General features: G+C 45.1%; 1 protein-coding gene and 1 long non-coding RNA gene across 3 annotated transcripts in view; one reads left to right on the forward strand and one right to left on the reverse strand.

The window, feature by feature from the left end:
• LOC129688325 (uncharacterized) overlaps positions 1-13,245 on the forward strand; it is a 28,600-nt gene extending 15,355 nt beyond the window's left edge. For both annotated transcript variants that reach the window (XR_008721917.1, XR_008721920.1), the window contains exons 2-3: positions 10,534-10,670; positions 12,777-13,245. This is a non-coding gene — a long non-coding RNA (uncharacterized LOC129688325). The remainder of the gene's footprint in view (positions 1-10,533; positions 10,671-12,776) is intronic.
• Positions 1-21,391, reverse strand: part of Lhcgr (luteinizing hormone/choriogonadotropin receptor) — a 59,475-nt gene that overhangs the window by 25,573 nt on the left and 12,511 nt on the right. Inside the window, exons 2-4 of the mRNA XM_055623082.1 lie at positions 5,682-5,753; positions 3,449-3,523; positions 839-913 (exon numbers count right to left, since the gene is read on the reverse strand). Of these exons, the coding sequence (XP_055479057.1) occupies positions 839-913; positions 3,449-3,523; positions 5,682-5,753 (222 nt within the window). The remainder of the gene's footprint in view (positions 1-838; positions 914-3,448; positions 3,524-5,681; positions 5,754-21,391) is intronic.

Genomic DNA, 21,391 nt, shown 5'->3' on the forward strand with positions numbered 1-21,391 from the left:
TGTCATGCTCATCAGCAGACTTGGGAGGGTTTAATGGGACATGGAAAACAATGACTGAGTCTATGCGGTACAGTGCTTAGAAATACCTCTGGCAATACTTAGAAAATTCTCCCTTGATGAATGGATGAGCAAATGAGATCAAAGAGGAAATTCTCACGTGCAATGGAAGAAGTCAAATGCTCCCCATTTTGTTTCCTATTACTCACCTTACAAGGTCTCATTTGTCTCTTACAAAGTGTTGTGAACCCCCATTCCCATTTCCAACTTTGAAAACTACTGCCAAAGGGCAACGCTCCTGTCAGGTGTGTGGGGCAGAGGGAATGTTGGGAGCTACCTATGCATGTGCGAAAACTCCCCGCATAGTAACAAGAAATACTGATTAAATTTAAACCAGAAGGTTAGGAATGAGGGACATGCAAACACAATGTTGACTATAGGCTAAAAAAAAAAAAAAAAAAAAAAAAAAAAAAACCAAAAAACCAAAACCCAAACCAAAAAAACCTTCTTCAGGAGGTCACAGAGAAGGCTCAGTGGTTATGTTGTGAAGGTTGCTTGTTGCTCTTTTAAAGGACCAGAGTTCAGTTCCCAGCAGCCATGTCAGGCAGCTCACAAACACAGAACTCAAGCTCCAGGAGATCTGATGCCATTTTCTGGTCTCTGTAGGCACCGCACTCATGTACAAACCCACACTCAGACCCACATACATACACATAATTAAAACATTGAACCAAACTTTTAAAAACAAAACAAAATCTTTCTCCAACATTTTGATTACTTCCAGTTTCATCAGATACCCATCTTCCCCTCCACAAATGTTTGTAAAGGAAAATTTTCTCACAGGTATTTTAACCGAGGGAGGTTTGTGAAGGCACCAGGTTCAATGTATTCCAGGTTTTTGGTGTTCTGGATCAGTCTGTAAAGAGAAGGGGAAATTGGTTTAATAGGTGTTGGATTGCATCTTACTGGTCACCAGGCATTTTTGACTAAAATCCCTCCAATGAAATCAACTACTGTTAACCCTAACACAAGCTCTGGAACTCGGGAGTGTCCGAGAGCCCGGCCAACTAATTCCGAGAAGCTTTGCCTATCCTCCCCAAAGTGGCAGGTGTAGCATCTTGGCTGAGAGTTTATCTGTGCTATCACCACATTTGCCCCTCTTCACTAGATAACACCAAGGTCCAGGGCTCCTGGCCAAGTAGAGCTTGCCTGCTATAGAGCCTGCACACTGGGAGTGATAGGAGGTTCTACCTCCTTCGGGAGCATAAACAAATAAACATGATGCCTTGCAGGCAACCCAGTTGTGTTCATGTTGAGTTAGTAAGCACACTGAGAAGTTATCCAGATGGGCATGCATCCAGAATTGCACAGGACAGAAGCCTTGGGATTCAGGTTTCTGGAATCTATGTGATGCCCATCCTACAGATAATTTGCTATGTAGGATTCCTGTCTTTCTAGCTTCCCCAAGCTAGTGTGTCCATTTATTATTATTAATAATAATAATAATAATAATATCCTCCCCCATTACTCTTACCCCACTGGTTTATTTTCTCTCCCCAGCTAGTGCCCCTTCTGCTTTCCTTTTACATGTAATCCATCCTTAGGGTGGGTTCTGGAAAGTAAATGTGACTGGTTTACACTAAATTCTCTGCCAGTGTTGATGGTGAAATTTGAAAGATTTGTCTCTTCATTTAGTTGAAGAGTAACAGGACCTGAATGGGATCTAGTTTTTCTGATTCCAAATGTAATGGTCACTCTGCCATACTATAGTGACTATTGACACTTGGAACATGGGCATAAGGTGTAGATTCTTTGGATGTGAGTGGTATTCTGTGGTAGCTATTCTTTTAATAACTGAATCAAGCGATCATCAGCCAGACACGTGAAAGGCAGGAACCGTCACCTCATTAAGATCCTCTAAGGTCTAACCATAGAGCATTTACTCACACAGGCTGCATTTTATCAGCATGTACTGAGTGTCTGTGCATGTCTAGCACTGCCCTAGCTCTGCAAGATGCCACTGTGGACAAAGCACGGAGACGGCATGAAGTTGCATGCAAGCCTCAGGAGGAATGCACAGACATCCCCTGTAGAGTGTTTTATTTTCCTTTCAGTTGATGGCTTGCTTCCTTTATCACTTGCCGTCCTGATGGTGCTTCAGCATTAGCTAGGAAGCCAGTCAATGCTGCAGAATTTCAGGTCTGGGATTACATAGTCACCTACAAAATAATGAGCCCTAAGCACAATGCACTGCTTCTTTGGAATTTAAATAGCTATTGTTTGGCTTTTTATGTAATCATTTGGTGAATTACTCTCAATTTTCTGGCTATCCTGTCATGTTCTGTGAAGATTTGTATTCAGCTCCTCTGTGTTTCAGCAGCTCCTAGTTCAAGACAAACAGACAGCAGGTACGCAGGTAGTCATCATTTAGTCCGTCTGCTTAGATAGCTATTCCCTGGACCACTGATGGAGGCCTTTTGGTATAATGAGAAATATAAAAGCTTTGGAGGAAGGTAGGGTTAGAGTTCAGTCCTAGCCCAGCCAGAGTCTAAAGGATCCACACACTCTCCTAGCTTCCATTCCTTTCTCTGGACAAAGGGTAATCATCTAACCATGCTGGGTAGCCATGAGGGTAGTGATAAAACCTAGAGGGAATGCCAAGTACAAGAGCTCACGGGTGCTTGCTGTACACCATTCTCTTCCTTTTGACTTTCCCATGGGGGAATTCGAGGATGCTGCAAGAAGTTTTGGTGGGAGCCTCTTAAGGTGGTATAAGAAGTCTGGTTTCTAAGTCATGTGACCTAGTGTCCAGTCCAGCTCTGGTGCTAACCTGCTGCATGATATCAACCAAGTGCATTAAAGTTTTGGGGCCATACGTGCATCACTTGGAAGCTGAATCCAGCCTTTCTTCTCCCATCTCCTTTTGAGTTGGGCATGTCTATGTATGGTCGTTTGGAAACACGTACTTTCAAGAATAAATCTGACAATACAACCACCAATAAAGCCTAATGAGCCAACATTGACAGGCTTAACACTAGGCTTGCCATAGACGCACTTACTTGAGGGAATGGCTATGCCTCAACAGCCCCTGATGAACCAACTCATGATCTCTGAGCTCCTTCCCAACTTCTCACCTGCTCCAAGTGTTCAATATCCACCCACCCCAGCAAACCCCCATGAGGCAAGAGCGACTTGGCAGGACTTCACAATGTCAGTCTTAATTTCCAGCACTGTGTTGCGAGGTTTCAGAGTTTATGCAGCTCCTAGGGAGAAGCAGTGGTCACCACGGCAACCCCAGGCCACTGCAGGGCGAGATTAGTGCCCACCCAGACCTAGCAATTGTTGCAGTCTTTCCCTCTTGGATCCCTAGCATTGGACGCTTGAGCACAAGTACCAAGCAGGTTCCTACCAGCCAGGGCCATCGCGTGCAGCCATGTTAGCTGATGCTTACATTTCAGACAAATTGAGGAGGCTGTCAAAGGCATTAGCTTCTATCCTTTCCAGGGAATCACTCTGAGAGATTTCACTAGGAGAGAGAAAAAATAAAAATAAATATGACAGAAATGAATGTATTCTTGTGATAATAATGTGTGTGTGTGTGTGTGTGTGTGTGTGTGTGTGTGTGTGCTCGTGCACGAGTGACCCAGTCCCTAGATACACCTCTGCGTCCTCTGAAAAGGGACGGGAATGTAGAAGTTGTCCCTACACCTTTAAGGGCTAACATTTCCCTTAGAAGCACCAATGGGTGTCTATAACTCCAGTGCAAATGAATTATAAGTTCAGTTCCCCCATTTATACAAAAGTCTATTATCGTACCATACTCTGAATCATACATTGTTGGAAGCTCATAGGCCCTTTAAAAAAAAAAATCTCTGGTCAGGTTTCCTTGCTTGACAGCTCTGGAAAGCAATACCCTAATGGAATTTACATGAGGTTTCAAGGCTATGGTTGAGATCTCTGAGGTACCGGTCATCACTTCAGCAAGGTTTTAATTTGGATTGAAGTAGTTGTTTTGTAACTTTTAACTCTTGTTTTCTCAAAATTCTTTTCTGAGGCTCTTTCAAGATAGTTAGCTCCTATCAGATCACATCCTGGATTCTAATCATCCTTTTCCTCAAATGTTTCATTCTGTGAGCAAACTGAAGACAAGGAATGCTTTCTATTCCTGAGTCCCCTGTGGCTTCATATTGCCTTGTACATAGCTACAGATTGAATGAATAAGGGTGCAAGTAGACTACTGATTAAATTTATTTCTTTAGGAAGGTACAAATGTAAATGAATCAGTTTTGTCATAGACCAAATGCAAGCATGCTGGTAATGTCACAATCCTCACAAAAGCTGTCATTTGCTGCCAGCTGAGAACAAAGTTTCCAGTCCTCAAGTGTGGGTTTGTGCATTTCTAAGGTTAGTGCTCACTGAAGACTTCAGATGCCACAAGACCCTCAGCTCACAGAAAGGCAGAGCCTAAGGCAACGACTCTGTAATGGATGGCTCCTGGGCTGTTTCTTCTCTTCTCTGTCTGATGGTTTGCTTCCTCCACTGTGCCTGCTTTTAGTAGAAGGTCTCAGTGCACCAAAAGTTATGAAAACTCAACACCTAAACTTTAGAGCAGAAGAGCGGGTCAGGCACAGAAGCCCACACTGGCAGATGGAAGTGAGTTTCCTGTAATACACACTGTTATTGAGGACTTACAGTTTTTAAGATTTGTTTTAGGTGTTGTGTGTATTTCCTTCTGTGTATATAAATGGGTGTAGTGGTACTGTCAGAGGCCAGAAGATGGCACTGGATGGCCCTGGAGCTGGAATTACAGACAGTTACCGTTCACACAGCATGGATTCTGAGAACTGAACTCCAGTCCTTTCCAAGAGCAGGAAATACTCTTGATAATGATTATACCTTAAATGTTATCATTACTGATACCTTAAGGAACAACAGAGGTTTCCTAAGGAGCTCAGACAGTCAGTTTAGTCTTCTTTGGGTATGCAAATCTACTTGGCAGTGCCTGGGACTATTTAGTGGTGGCCTGTGGGGATGAAAAGGCTGCTAGGCTACCTTGGCTCAGGCTATGTTAACGAGGATGATGCAATATTCTCTTTCCTAGGGAGTTTTCTGTGTTTGAGGTCTATGCCCCTCTAGAAGTGGAAACCCCAGAACAAGAGACTGAAGTTCCCTCTGAGGAACAGGAGATCATACAGCATCACTGGACTGCTTCACACATGGTTCATGCCTTTCATTAGCACAGCTATAAATACTGTGCTTTTGTTAAGCACTTACTTTATTTTAGACACAATGATTTTCTTATGATACACAATAAATTTCTAACATTTTCATCAATGTGGGAGTTATAAAAAAGTGACATCAGGGAATAGCTGCTGTAGCAGAAAGGGAACTTTTATGATTGGAATCTATCTCTTTTCTACTTAAAAAGAATATCATCACTTATCAAAATGCATTCAATTCTTTGAAGCAAGGTTAATTATCTGGATTTTAATGACTCTTGAAAATCATACCATTTCTTCAAAGGCTCATAGATATTATTTGTATTATAAAGATAAAAATAGTTGGGTCTCCTAAACACAGTTTCTCTCCTAAAAAAATTATCCCCTTGCAACTGTGCTTTCTCTTAGAAAAAAAAAATCATTATTTCAATTATAAATGTCTTTGATATGCAGTATCTTACTTACATTTTCACGACCTCATTAAGTCCCCTGAAAGCTTGTGATGGGATTACTTTGACAGGGAGATAGGTGAGTGATCTGGGAAAGAAAAGAAAAAGGTCAAAGCTTAAGGGTTAGGAATAGCTGTTTTTCAAGTCCATGAATAGTATGTGATGTGTGTGTGTGTGCGCGCGCATGTGAGTATGTGTAGGATGTAGTATGTGTGTGTAGTGTGTGTGAAGTGTGTCTGTGTGTGTGACGTGTATATATGCAGTGTGTATGCAATATGTGTATGGTATGTGTGTGTGGTGTCTGTATGTGTATAGTATGTGTATGTAGTGTGTGTGTAGTGTTTGTGTGTGTGCGTGTGCATGTGTGTGTGCGCACACATGCACACATGTGCTTGCACTTCCTGGGTAGTAGGTCTAAGCCATGTCAGTAGAAGATTATGCCAGGGGTCATTCTTGGTCCTTATCAAAATGTGTAATTTGGTGCTTAAAATGACAAATGTTGGTATATAATCTCCCCGTCCTGGTTACATAGCCCAAGCATTCATGTAAGCACTCTGCTTTAGTTTCTTCATCAATACAATAGGAGTAACAATTCCCATCTTATAGAACTGTTGGGAGAGTTCAATAAGATAGCCCTAGACAGGGCATGGCATCAAGTAGACAACTATCAACAGTTCCCAAGTGTTCTTCTCTGCTTGGCTTTGAAGATGGACAAGAAGCTATTTGGAGTTGTGAGGAAACAAGTGGGGGAATTACAGTCAGAAGTCATGTGGGTGGAAGAAGAAAGCTCTACTGAAAATACGATTCTATCTCATTGGCCATATCTTCCTGTCTCTACTGCCATTACCTTCCCCAGGCAGCTGATGCCAGTTTCTGAACCTGGTCCCTTTCCTCCTATGCTTAATTCATGGGCATTTCATATCATTTGAGGGAGTATCTATGAGAGGTTTTTCTTCAGACACTCACAGCCACAGCGACTACCTAAGCATTCTTACAGCTGTTTGTGAAGCTGTACAGGACTTAAGTATCGATAAACAAGTGATAGTCAGTCACAGAAAGCCAGTGCCTAGTGGCACACAAGCCCCCAAAAAACCTGATGTGAGATAACTTACATCAGGCAAGGATGAATAGTCAGCCATTTGATGAGTACTTGCAATGGCCCAAGGCTATGAAGGAAGTGGATCAGGACATTTCCGGCAAAAGCGCACATGAGACTAGCCTGGCTGCTCACACAGCTGTACAGTAGTGATTGCCTTAGCCATCAGGAAAGCACACCTCTGATAGGCTTCAATCGGCAGGTGACAGAGGGGACCTGCTGCCTTTGTAAGTGTGTGTGAGTTATGCACACCACCTATGGCTTTATTTATTCCACATGACAGTGAGACAGTGGAGGGAAATGAGAACTTCCTTTTGGCAACAGAAGACGTTGAGTTGCAAAGAGGTTGACTGAGTAAATCGACCAGGCCATCAACCAAGCAGGCTGCCTCAGAATGCCCTTTCTTCTGGCAATACCGCACTGAAGGGACCCTAACCCCTTTTGAACCCTAACCCCTTCTCTCCTGGGAAAGAGGCAGCATAGCTTTCTTCTCTTGGAAGAATATTCTGCCCTCTCTGTTCCTCTCACAAAGCCACCTCCCAGTAGTTCCTTCCTTGGAGATAATGCAGAGGAATTTCAGAAAACTTATTTCTGTAAAATGCTTTCACTCAACCATTTCTTAGAGGCCACAGAGAAAAGCCATGCAAACAAGCTTCTCTAGTTCTGTTCTTGAGGGCAGTCCCACCAAGCAGCTCTCCCATCATTATTTAACCAGAGCTCTCAGAAGAGCAGAGGCAGTGGAGGGAGAAGCCTCCTTGCCATGGCATGTTTGCTTCCTATATTTCTCCTGGAATCATGTCCGCTTGGCTTACTGATTAAAAACACAGTTTTATTGCTCTCTGCACTGCCATGCCAATAAATTTCCAAAAAAGAAAGCTGTATTCTACTGTACCCCATGCAGCATCAATAAAACTGACAGCCAAATTCCGGTTCCAGAGTCTTTATTGCGGCAGATAATGCAGCACAGAACATATTTTGGAGAGTGTTTACACAAAAGCTTCAGCTGAACCCTTCAGAGCTGTTTATTCATGCAAATGGAGCTCACAGCTGAAGCCTCTGGGCACACAGCCTCCTCTTCCAAATGGGAGTATGCTGTGGTTCCCGCAGGAGCAGTTTGGTTTAGATTTGACCAGAGAGGTTGCCTGAGCTCTTGATTGATGTAGGCCTGAGGGATGAGGAGCAAAGGTTGGACTGAAGTGAGAGTAGCTGTAGATCATGCACTGGCTGTCCCCAGTGCAAGATGAAAATTTCCAGTTGATGTCGATTTTGCAGAAGAGAGGCAGCTGAGATGAGAATAAAGAGTACCCACCACCAAAAGGACCCGAGTGGACAGCAGGTGTCTTTGTGGATGTGGCTAGGTGAAGAAAGAGGCCTAGGGCCAAAAGAGGTGGGGCCAGAGGAGGAGGAAAGAACGGAGCGAAGAGCTGCCTAGCACCCTCACAGCGGAAGCATTCCTGTGAAGCAGCTCAGGCAACATGGTCCCATGGATCCATATTCAAAATGGTTTCCCACTGGCACATATTTTTATTCCAAGATGTCATGTTTTCATTTCTGACTGGTCTTCAATTGACAGCATTTTCTGTGCAGTCAAGTGTCTGCTTTTCATCTCTGAAAGTACCCATTCATGACATGACCCACATTTCTTTTCAAATATTGACCCATAGTTATGAGGGGCATCATGACATTTTCACACAGGTATACAATGCATAATGGGTTAGATAGAGTAATTGGTACATCCACCACCTCAGACACACATCATTTGTGTTTGTGTGTGTGTGGTGGAAATTGGGAAACATTCAAAATCGTCTGCTTGCCATTTTGAAGCAGTCAATTAATTGTTGCCATAGTTAACCTACTGTGCTGGAGGAGAGTAAAGCTCTTCTTCCTTCCTTGTTGCGATTTGTTAGTACCCATTTGGATGTCCTCTCTTTGAGGGTGCTGCCTTCTTGATTGATACCCCTGTTGGAGTTATTCCTTCCACCTGGCTGTGATTTGTTAAAAGCCATTTGACTGTCCCTTTTCCTGATGGATGCCTAAATTATTCTTTCCATGGTGCCAGGAACGTTTAGCAATAGGAACAATTATCTAAATAAGCCTACAATCCTATTTCCATGAATGCTAAACACTTAAAAATAAAACACATGAACACACCTTAAGATTGTTACTGATGTTGAAAAAAAAAAAAAGAGAGAGAGCAGAAACCAGAGAAAGGGACTCAAGAATTAACTAAAATCAGAGACTCCAGTGGTCAATGATGATGTTAACTCAATGAAGAAATATGCTTAATTAAATCCCTGTACCTGAGAAGTAAAAGATGAAAAATTTGTATTTTGATTGAGTGCTTCTTTTTCTTTCCATTCACATGTTTTTTTTTAAGTTAGACATACATTCATTCTCCAAAATTTGTGGCTGTCAGAAACCCCTGTAGAAAGTTAAAATAGAGCAGAAGTCAAGAAGAAAGGGGGAAATGAGTCTAGAGTCAGGATAGGACGGCAGCTCTCAAGGACAGCATCTAGAAAAGAATGGACGCCAGGCACATAGCAGAGAAGGTGAAAGAAGACCCTTTCCTGTTCTGTCTAAAGCGAATGGATGGCACTCCTAACTATACATCTATTCCTAAGGAAGAGGGATGCAGGGGTGGGGACCTGGTGATTGAGAATAAGGAAAAGCAGCCACAGAAGGGGCCTTATTCCTCATTTATCATTAGCTGCCATGATTAAGAAGCAAAGTGTCTAGGATGAGTGGGAAGAACCCAGAGTGTAATAAGCATAGTAAAAAAAGGTCTTTTAGATATTTAAAAATACCTTAGTCAGGATCCCTATTACACCCAAGGATGCACCTGATAACCAGAACCCAATGACATCACTCACTCAAGATAACCAGACATATCCCTAAAGCCCCATGATGAGCACTGCACAGTATATAAGCAGCGACCAAGAGCAATGCTCTGCTTAGCACATCTGGAGAGATGGCACCTAGATTTGCCCTACAGCTGGGGAATTTCCCCCAGGATCCTGATCCTGAAATAAGAGAGTTCTGCTAGAGACTGGACCTGACTTTCAGCAAGGATATGTCTCACAGGTGAGCTTGGGGAGGTGGGCTTAGGACCACAGTTAGGGATTTAGAGTGTTGTTGGAGGAGGGTCTTGTGCACTGTTTTCAGATGCTGATTTCAGTGCTCAGAGACCTGGTTACCACCCTGTCATGGGCGTTGCTATGAATGTTAAACTATCTCTTCTGTCCATGTGATGTAAGGAATGTTCCCCAGTTATCACCAATTGGTTAATAAAGATGCTGAAGCCTATGACTGGGCAGAAAAGAGGTAGATCCGGCTTAGGTTCCCTGGATTGGGGTCAGGAGACCATGTGGAGCAGAGGAAGTAGCAGGAGAGAGAAGAGAAGGAGGAAGGAGCTTCATGGCTGGACAGGATGGAATTAGAGCACAAGGTCAAGGGAAGTATGCCATGAAGACATACTGATGGAGCAGAAACCACCCAGGATTCATCAGATTGGCAAGTGATGTAGGTTTTAAGAGTAATAGCTCAAAATCTGTTCAGTGTAGTGCCTACAGCTTAATAATAAATCATAGTCTCTCTGTGTCAATCATTGGGAAACTAGCTGGTTAAAGAAAACTGCTGCTGTGTTAATGTTTTGCATTTAATTAATCTATACAGAATGGTTAATTCCTTATACAGAGTGTGAGCCTTGTGTAATGACCCTCAGCATAATAAAGTATTCTAACTACACGTATCTATCTTCTTGCTTGTAACACAGGAATATTGGGTCCACAGAGTCCAACTTGCAGCATGGGTGTTCTCTGAGTGAGAACAGCCTAGGCACCATGCGCTGTTGCTGATGACACCTGGATCATGATGGAACCCCACTTGCCTGTGCAGTACAGGTTACGACAGGTAACTTAGCCGGGATGGCAAGGCTGCCTCAGCTTTGTCAGCTCTGGGAGCTTTTCTATTTAGTAATCCAGTTTGTGGGTCCCAAACCACATGCGGCTCAAACTGAAGAAGCAGTCTCAAATCTGCGGGGTTGGAATGAAGCCACTCGTAGTCCAAGGGTCCTGTAAGTGGCTGCATGTCCTGGCTAGTTTCACTGCCAGCTTGAGTCATCTGGGAGCCTCAGACAAATAATGACCTTGTCTGTGAGAGGCTGTCTTGATGAATGCCTGCTGTGCGCTGCACATCCCTAGGAAGGCAGTGTGAGGGAGCCAGAGGGGAGCCAGTAAGTAGTGTCCTTTCATGCTTTCTGCTCCAAGTTTCCTGCCCTTCCTTCCTTCAATGAGGGACTGTTACCTGAAAACATAAGCTGAAATAAAACTTTCCCCCTCAAGTTGCTTTCTGTCAGAATGAAAGTAGAACACTGCTACTCCTTTAAGCCATGGGCATGTTTAAGTGGGACACAACCATCTCTGGAGAGCATGGATGCCCCTATTGCCCCTTCCATGCCATTTTTATGCTCGTTTTACCCAATTGCCTTATCCTGTTGTCTGCTTGTAAACCTCAGACCCCATCTAGTCCTTCCTTGCTGTTATCCCAAACACCAGATCCCCATTCCCGAGGGAACACTGCTACCCCAGCCCAGTTCTTAGCTATCTGCATAGGATTAACTCAGTAGCTCATGCTGCTGAGGTCTGGTTGTCAAACTGTGCCTCTAGGCACAGATGAGGACCCCGTACTGGGCTGCATTCTGCCCAGTTATTTCTTTCAGTAGGTGCTCTGGTGGGCTGCCAAAATTATCCTTTAAGACATAGGCTCACTCTTTATCTGCCACCTCCATGGAATGGTGCTCCAGGGCATATGCCCTCATCCTAAGATTGCTACCTCGTAATTCTTTCATGAGCCCCAGAGGCAAGCACCACCTTCTTTCTCATGGGGGCCATCCCAGAAGGACCATCCTATCTCAGGAGCTCATGCTAGGCACTTTAAAAAACACTCAGGCTGTAACTGTATCCTGTTTTTACCCAGCCCCAATTGCCGACACCCTAGTGAACCTTGTGACAGAATTAAGCAACTGAAAATTCATGTCATTCAGATAAAACCAATTTCCTTGAAGAAAACAAGGTCAGTTTATTATACCTTCTGTAGTCATTTTTAGTGTCTCTTAGGTCCTCAAAGATGGGATTAGTTCTGTTTTTTTCTTTCTTTTTCTTTTGAGTTTAATAGCAGAAACAGCTCCTCCACTGGGAGGAGCCAGTTTGTCCAGTTCACTGGCTTGTTAACCAACTCTCAAAGTCAGGTTAGTTTACTGTTCAGGAGGGCTCCAGTGCCCTGTGTTTAAGGAAGCAGACAGATTTAGAAATCCTTAGTCAAGAAAACCTATCAATTGAGATATATTTGAATTATCAAAAGGTCTTTGTTCTACAGAAGGATTCACTGCAGGGTTCCTTTAAATAGCAAACTCTCTAGGTGAATGAAAAAAACATAGACTTCAATTGACACTTAAAAAAATAAAGACAGGTTCTGGTTGTAGAAAGCAAATGATCGCTGCAGGGTTCTCACCTCCCTGAGGGGCAGCCTGCTTCCCTGGGCAGCCCCACCTTCCGGGACTCCTGGACAGAGCTGTGTGAGAGGGAGAGGAAGGCATGAGGAGAAATCCAGCATTCACCTGAAGTCCGCAAAGCCTGCGTAGATTCTTTGATCACCTTGTGGGAGCTCTTACCATTCATTCCTGCGGCCCAGTGTGGGACAGAAGTGAAATGGCTTTATTAACCACCTCCTGACTCTTTAATAACACCACTCACATTATCTTTTTGAGAATGCTGTAAACACGTATGTATTTTCTACAGATCATTACCTTATTGCTAAAGCTACACCCTGAATTTTAGAATGGAGAAAATGAGAAAACTCAGAGGTCAAAGCTTATTTTTAAAAAACTTTTTGTGCATAAACTTGTTGCAAAATGGGCATGTGTATTTAAATTCAAAGAATGCTAATTAATACTTTTATGTTTAGTAAATAAGGTTTGTTTTACATTTAACAGATACAAGATTTCCCTTCTCTTTTCAGACCCTTTCAGCAATTACAACAAAGCTTGCTTTCAATTAAAATGGAATAGAAATGGTTTTCCTCTGTTTAAGTGACTTACATGTGGAGTGCTCCAATGGATGGCGCTACTAAGGTGACTTTATCACTAGGGGTAGCCTCTAGGTGGTAGATTTGACCTGGAGGTTGCTGAGGCGTCCGCACTAACTCAACATGAGGTCGGAATAAGTGGGCACCTGTTAGTGAAGCTTTACATCTGGAAATCTTGGAGTGGCCCCTTCACCCCGAAAATGATGCCCACGTGTGTTGGAATCCGTAAGCAGGCATCTCTACAGCCAGCCCCAAGGGACCTGACAAACTGGTTATCCAGCAACTGTGAGGCCACCAGAAACTACCTGCGCATGCTCTGGGTCACCGTTGCGAACTCGGAGCTCCCCCCACTTCTCTCTTGCCTCATCCAGAGATGGTCTCTGTGACCCTTTCCCCTAATAAACCTCCCACATGGAACTGGTTGCATGGCGTGATTTGTGAACTCGATGTGTAACTCTCTTTCGCACAATTCTAGCATTGGTGTGTTGGCCGGGAATAGGTTCCTCCAGTGGGCACACCATGTGGGGGGTGCTGGCACCCCACCAGGGCTGGAGACCTATTTTGTTCCAAATCCGCCGTGACCCCCACTTTCTGGCAACCAGATTGCTACCATGACATCCAACACCAGCTAAATTGGTGAGTTCCCCCCATTGGTTAGAGTCCGGCAACTTCCCAGTACCCTTTGAGGCAGAGGAACCCCCAACCACCGTCTTCACTGGCTACAGTTGACCCTTTTTGCTGGACCTCAATTTAGGGCCCCCTTTCCCTTGGGAGAGCCTCCCACGCACAGTCTCTTCTAACCTCCCCTCTCACTTGCACAGGAAAATTCTAGTGCTATGTGGACTGTGCTCTTTTGGGTAACTGTGCCCCTGATCTCTGGTCAAAAGCTGATTAGCTGTTGGATCAGGTAGGACCATCTAGACTGAGTCACACCTTGTCTTTGGGATGCCTCTGGAAGGTCACTGACTTCTCTGTCTCCCAGTGGGGAACACCCAGACATCCGTTCTCACAGCATCCCCACTGGGATGTCTTCTGGAGAATTTTAAAACATTACACATGGAGCCTGAGTTAAAGGCCTCTAAGCTCATACACATCTGTAATAAAACTTGTTCTACATATTCTTTAGATAAGGGTACAAATTGGCCAATTAACGGCACATTAAATCCCAATATTTTACTGATCTTCTTAATTACTCTCAGCGATCTGGTAAATGGAAGGAGGTACCCTATGTTCAAGCTTTCTTCTCCACTCGCTGGTCTTCCTGTTCTCCTACCCAACTTCTTCTAGCTATAAAGTCTCAATCTCAAGAGTTCTCTACCTTTGACCCTGCAGATGAACCTCACCTCACCGAACTCAACCCCAGCTTCTTCCTCTTCAGCTTCTCCAAAATCCTCACAACCTCTGGTGTCTTCCCCCTCCTCTTCCCCTTAGGCTTCTCCAAAATTCTCATCCCCCCTCCCCAGCAATAGGCTGTCCCAATCGTCTTACTCTGGCACCCACATTCACCCCACCGATAACTATTATCACCCCTGCTACCCATTCTTGCTCTTTCGCAAAGCCAGCCTCAATTCTTCCCTTTCAGGAGGTAGCTAGTATAGACGGCTTAATTAGGGTGCATGTTCCCTTCTCATTAATTGAACTTTCTCAAGTAGAAAAGAGATTAGGATCCTAGACCTCTAATCCTTCTACTTTCATTAAAGAATTTCAATATCTCACTCAATCTTATAGTCTCACCTTCCATGACATATATATGATTCTTACCAATAACCTATTACCTGAGGAATGCAGGTGAGTTTGGAAACAGGCTAGAATGCATGCAGATGAGGTTCACCAAACAAATGCTTCACACCTAGTTGGGGTTGAGGCGGTACCCGAGCAGGATCCACAATGGGATTATAATACTCTGGAAGGCATTTTAGCCCGAGATCAGTTCATGACCTACCTCTTGGCTGGTCTCCGAAAGGTGGCCCTTAAGCGAGTTAATTATGAAGAGCTCCAGGAGGTCATTCAGGACAGAAAGGAAAACCTGTCTCAATTCCTAGAGTACCTTATAAAGGCCCTTTTACAACACACTAATTTAGACCCCAAAGGTACAGAGGGCAGACAACTCTTAATGACCTATTTTTTTCTCTCAAAGTTACCCCGACATCAGGGCTAAGCTTAAAACCTTGGAAAGGGGACCTCTGACTCCACAGGCAGAAGTCTTAGTGCTGGCCTTTAAGGTGTACCATGGAGAGATGAAAAAACCCACAAGCAAAAATACCAAATGCTGGCCAGCCAACCGGCCTCAGCCACTACCTAGGCTCCCTTGCCTTCTAAGGCATGAGGACCACTGGGTCATTGTCTCAAATGTGGTCAAAAGGATCACTGGGTCCAGGCTTGTCCTAACCCCCGCAAGCCACTGGGGCCATGTCCAAAATGCCACCAAGAGGAACATTGGGGTGTTGACTGCCAACGTTTCTCCCATGATATGGGGGCATCACTCTCAGATTGCCCTCCGGCCGATATCTTAGGCCTGGCTACAGATGACTGAAGGTGTCCACGTTCCCTTGATACGACCATTGCCATCATTAAAAGGGAGCCATGGGTAATCATCATGGTATCAGGGTGGGCTATCTCTTTCCATGTGGAGCCACTTACTCAGTCCTAAAGAGTACTGGGGACCAACCTTTCCTTGTAGTTCCTCCATTGTTGGGGTAGAGGGACAACCTTGCCAGCTTTGCCAGACTCTACCACTCAATTGTATTTTCAGGAGTGTCCCCTTGACTCATTCTTTTTTAGTAATACCAGCCTCTCCAGTTCCCTTAATGGGAAGGGACTTTTTAGCCAAAGTGGGAGCTTCTATCTCCTTTACTCCACACATTCGCCTGACCCCGAGCTTGCCAGCACCCTCTCTCCTCCTCCTAGCTACCCTACCTACCAGTTGTGACATGTCACTTCCTTTACCAGCCTCTAAAGTGGCCCCCCTGGTCTGGGATGTCCAAACCCCCTCTGTGGCGAGACATCATTCCCCTGTAGTCATTTAGCTACAGAACCCTACATGGTATATTGCCCAGGCTCAACACCCACTTCCTCTCAAGAGCCTCAGGGGACTTAAGCCTATTATTGCTGACCTTCTAAGAAAAAAGCTCCTTCGCCCCACTTCCTCTCCTTTTAACACCCCCATACTTGTGTTAAAAAGCCCAATAGAGCCTATCACCTGGTTCAAGACCTCCGGCTTCTCAACTCTGCAGTCGTCCACCTTCACCCTGCTGTAGCCAATACCTATACTCTCCTCTCTACTATCCCCTCAGGCACTTCCCGTTTCTCAGTTCTGGATCTCAAGGATGCATTTTTCTCTATTCCTTTAGACACCCACTTACAAAATATCTTTGCCTTTACCTGGACTGACCCTGACACTCTTGTTTCTACTCAGCTTACCTGGACTGCTCTACCCCAGGAATTTCGGGACAGCCCACACCTTTTTGGCCAAGCCCTAGCTTCTGATCTACTCTCCTTATCTTTCCTTAAATCTAAACTTATACAGTATGTAGATGACCTTCTCCTTTGCAATCCATCCCTACAAGTTAGCCAAACTAACACTTCTGCTCTTTTAAACTTCCTATCCAGCAGGGGCTATCAGGTCTCACCCTCCATGGTCCGATTATCCACCTCTGAGGTCACTTACCTGGGACTAACAATAACCTCGACCCACAAGGACATCACCCTAAATAGAAAAAACCTAATACGGTCTCTGGCAGTTCCCTCTAATAAAGAAGAAATTTTATCGTTTTTGGGAATGGCTGGTTTCTTATGGTCCTGGGTCCCCTCCTTTTCCCTTCTCACCCGTCCCTTATATGAGGCAGCCTTAGGCCCTTTGCATGAACTCCTTTTTAAGCCTGTTACTAAGCCCTTTCGTAGGTTCCACCAGGCTCTTCTTGAGGCCCCAGCCCTACATCTTCCAGACCTAACTCGTCCCTTCTCCCTCTATGTAACAGAAAAAGAGGGATATGCCCTTGGAGCCCTGGGCCACCAACTGGGACCCTCCTTTGCACCTGTAGCATACCTATCAAAAATTAGACCTGACAATACAAGGATGGGCCCCCTGCATTCATGCCCTAGTGGCTGCGGAGCTCCTTATTTGAGAGTCAAAAAAACTAACTTTTGGGTCACCTATTACTGTCTTCTCTTCTCACAATCTGTCTCACCTTTTAACATATAAAGGCTTACAAACTTAACCTCCTTTCAGGGTCCTTTCCCTCCAGGTGGTGCTAATAGAAGACTCTACCTTAACTTTCCAACCATGCCCACCTCTTAATATTTCAAGCCTTCTTCCTTGACCTAACTCTGACTATTCCCCATTTCACTCTTGCACTGAAACTTTAGAGGAGCTATTGCCCCACCCCTCACACATACAGGAGGGCACATTACCTCAGGCCGTCTATACCTGGTACACAGATGGCAGCTCCTTTGTACATGAGGGAGCTCAAAAAGTGGGCTATGCTATAGTATCGGATACTGAGGTGGTTGAAGCACAAGCCCACCCTGCCCACACCACTAATCAACAGGCCGAACTAATAGCTCTTACCCGAGCTTTCCAATTAGCCCAGGGACAATCTCCTTAATATCTATCTACACAGACTCTGAATATGCCTTTCATATTCTTCTCTCCCATGTTGCCATCTGGAGAGAGCATGGGTTACTTACAGCAAAGGGAGACTCTGTAACGAATGCAGGCCAAATTATGGCCATGCTAGAAGCCTCCCACCTTCCCACAGCCATCGGAATAGTCCACTGCCGGTCCCACTGGACAGACAATTCCATAGTTTCCAAAGGAAATAACCGGGCTGATGAGGCAGCTAAGGCTGCGGCACTTAAAGGCCTGGGCTCATCCCACTCACCACAGAACATCCTTACACTACAACCCACATCTCCCCTGACCTCTCCTGACACTAGTCAGATTCTGTTCTATCTATACCAGCTCTTTCATCCTAACAGTCAAGCCTTGTCTAACTTCATCAGGGCTCACCTGCAGCCTACCCCTGAGGACTTGCATTTCCTAAAATCCATTACTGCCTCTTGTAAGATCTGCCAGACCTCAGATCCTAACTCAGGATATCGTAGCCCCCTTTCCCTACCCACCTGGCTAGAGGCTCTCTCCCTGGGACTGACTGGCAACTTGATTTTACCCACATGCCAGCAGTCAAACGTGTTCAGTACCTCCTGGTCTTGGTGTACACATTCTCGGGATGGGTGGAGGCTTTTCCCACTACTAACAAAAGAGCTCAGGTAGTTTCTGATCTCCTCCATGAGATTATCACACGTTTTGGAATTCCTACCTCCCTCCAGCCACACAATGGCCCTGAGTTCACTTCTCAGGTTTCCCAGACCTTAACTAAAGCCCTTTACATTCCTTGGTAGTTTCATATTCCATACCATTCCCAGTCTTCAGGAAAAATAAAACGAACTAACTGATCCTTAAAAAACTTTCTTGTTAAACTATCACAAGAGCTTCACCTCAATTGGGTAAAACTCCTCCCCCTGGCCCTTTTCAGGCTATGAGCTTTCCCCCCAAAACCTCTATCTATCTCACCTTTTGAGCTCATGTATGGGAGACCAGTCCTAACTCCTGGTCTTTCAAGTAAATCCTCGCCTCTCCCTGACTCTGTCATCTCTGTTTTCTTCTATGGGTCTTTACTGACCACTGTTTACCATGGCCATACACTAACCCCTCTCCATCTCCTGTTAACATTGGGGACCAGGTCCTTCTCTCTCTTCCTAACCAAAGGCCCCATCTCTTTTTCCTAAATGGCAGGGACCCTTTAAAGTGATTCTTGTGCACCCCCGGATGCGCTCAGTGGACGCGCCCGGCCGCTGACTCAGGGTGAGTTTGCAGGTTGCGGAGCAGAGGCGCGGGTGACGGGTGACGCACAGCGTGGTGACTCAGGCCCTAAGAGGCGAGGACGCTGGCAGTCAGACTCACCCAGCGAGGATGAGTCGGCTCTCAATGGGAGCTGGGAACAGTGACCCCCGACACGGTAAAGCAGGTGTGGTGACCTACTCACACTTCAGAAAGACCCTGCTAGCCGGGCACGATGCCACTCTTATTTTACAGAGGAGGAAACTGGGGCACAGTAAAGGTCTGTCACCCCCACCCAGCCACCCACAAAATATGGAGCTAACAGAGTGGGTGAGCCGATGTCCAAATCCGAGCAACAATGCCCCGTGGAACGCTCTGGATTCCACCGCGGGCTACCCTGGGCTAAACGACAGTAACTAGCACAGCGCCTTCCGGAGTTAAGCTGATTCTATGATTCTGCCCTGAAGTTCTATGTGTCGAAAATCCTCAAAGTATAACCAAGAAGTAGAAGTAAGTGCGGTTACTGAAGCACCTCCTCAAAGTAGGCCCACTAGAGGGAAAGAAAAAACAAAAATCCCGGAGTAAAAAAAAAAAAAAATCCCGAAAGTCAAATCACCTGACTACACAGCAAGAATCCGGCAAGAGTCATGGTGGATGTCAGCACCAACAGCTGTATATCCCCTCTCCTGTGACTCATGCTTCCTCCTAGCAGGCACGTGGTTTCCAGCAATGAGTGTCCCTAGAGAGGCTGGGCAGCTTCCAAATCAGCCTAGATGCTGGACAGCATGGTCTCTGTACCATTCTATTCTGGAATCTGATACAAGCTTTCCCAGGCCCCAGGAACAGGGTTCTAAAAGCGCTTGAGGGCTGGGACCTGTTGTAACCTCTGTTAGAAGATAGGGCTGTGGAAGGAGGTGATTCCTGTAAGGTGCTAGGGAAAGGAGACTCCAATTAGGGGCATCAGAGAGAGGGTAAACTCAGGTACGAAGGCGTGTTCCCGCTGAGGACTCTGAGTAGCCATCCTTTGTCCCTTTGGGGACAGAGACCTTGGCCCCTGCTTTTACCTGGGCAAGGATGGCTATAGGTGGGTAAGATCCCTAGGGACTGGAGTTACAGCGGGGTATGAGCCTGTTGTGAGTGCTAGGAATTGAACCTGGGTTGTCTGGAAGAGCAGCCGGCACTCTTAATTGTTGAGCCATCTCTCCAGACCTTCAATGAATGTATTTTATCTTTATCTACTTTCTTTGTTCTGTTACTGCTAACACTTCATAAAAGTGTTATTGTGTTGGAACATGGAATTTGGGGTGACCTAAATCCTCCCTCCAGAATAAACTCTTATCTCTGTTGGGGAAAAAAATAAAGTGATTCTTGTCACCCCCACAGCTGCTAAACTTGAGAGCTTCCTTCACTGAATTCATCTATCCCACCTCAAGCCTTTTACCCCCTCTCAAGACAATGCCCCTTCCTACATATCAACTCCAACAGGACCCTGCTCTCCCAAGCCCCAGAAAACACCAGGATCAACCGCCTTGTCTCCAGTTCCAGAGAAATGAGACCTCACTACAGGAGCTGTGTTCAACCCTACTGGATTGGATATGTATCTTTCCTCTTCTCCCTCTTGCCTATTTCTGTCCAAGGTAATCCCTGCATATGGAGATTCGAGGTTCAAGAAACCATCATTGATAATAAGCAGTCTCTCCAAATAGGGTCGGGAAATTGCTCTATGGGAGGCTGCCAGGAGCCGATTGAAATAGCCATCACCCCCACATTTATTTCTTCTCTCTTATTTGATAGAATTTTTGTTTGCTTCCTCTTTGATCAAACAAAGGATCATTGCAAAAAATGGCTGGACAGGTATGGAGGCTGCCTATACTGGTCTTGCTAAATCCATGCACGAGCACAGAAGAAGCTCCTTCATCTGTACAAAAAGACTCTCTACTTATACATCCAAGACCCGTGGGAACCCAGATGGGAAGCAGGCTTCGCTGGAAAACTCTACCACTGATACACACCCTATTTACTGATAAGTATGATCATATCCAGAGAAAATATGTCCCAATTACCCAATCTTTGGGGATGGGAGAAGTAGAGAAGGTATTTAAACACTCTTCTAGGGTCATTACCTCTCTGACATCCCCTCTCCTAAATAATACAAACCTGTCATTTCATCTCCTACTTCAGACCCTGACCTTGGCCCACAAGCTCCTAAATGTGACCCAACCGGGCCATTTTAAAGCTTGCTGGCTGTGTGTCCCACCTGGGACAGACTCAGAAATACCCCTGACAGCTTCTGCGGTGACTCTGTCAAATAACCTCACTTCACCATTTACTAACTGCCCTGACTCTGATGTTGCCACAACCCCCTACCTTTCTCATATCACTCTCTTTGGCGTGGCAAGCTGTTTCAAGGCGTCCAGGACAAACTCTGTAGGAATGCTAAGTTCCTTAGAATGTAATAAAACTATAATCCTTGATACTCATCTCAACCCCAATGACCTACTGCTAATAATACCTCAATTCTTTGTGGCACTCAGGTCTACCATTATCTGCCTGCTTGTTGCTCAAGAGTTTGCATGCTGGTACTCCTCTTCCCTGAGCTGGGGGTGATAAACGAAAAGGAGCCCCTACCAATCCCAGTCGTGGACTCAATGGTTGCCCAGAAGGATAAAAGGGCAATTCAAATCCTGCCCCTCCTGGCTGTTGCAGAAAT

The sequence above is a fragment of the Psammomys obesus genome, unplaced genomic scaffold (assembly GCF_907164565.1).
Source record: "Psammomys obesus unplaced genomic scaffold, mPsaObe1.curated_primary_1811, whole genome shotgun sequence".
Taxonomy (NCBI): Eukaryota; Metazoa; Chordata; class Mammalia; order Rodentia; family Muridae; genus Psammomys; species Psammomys obesus.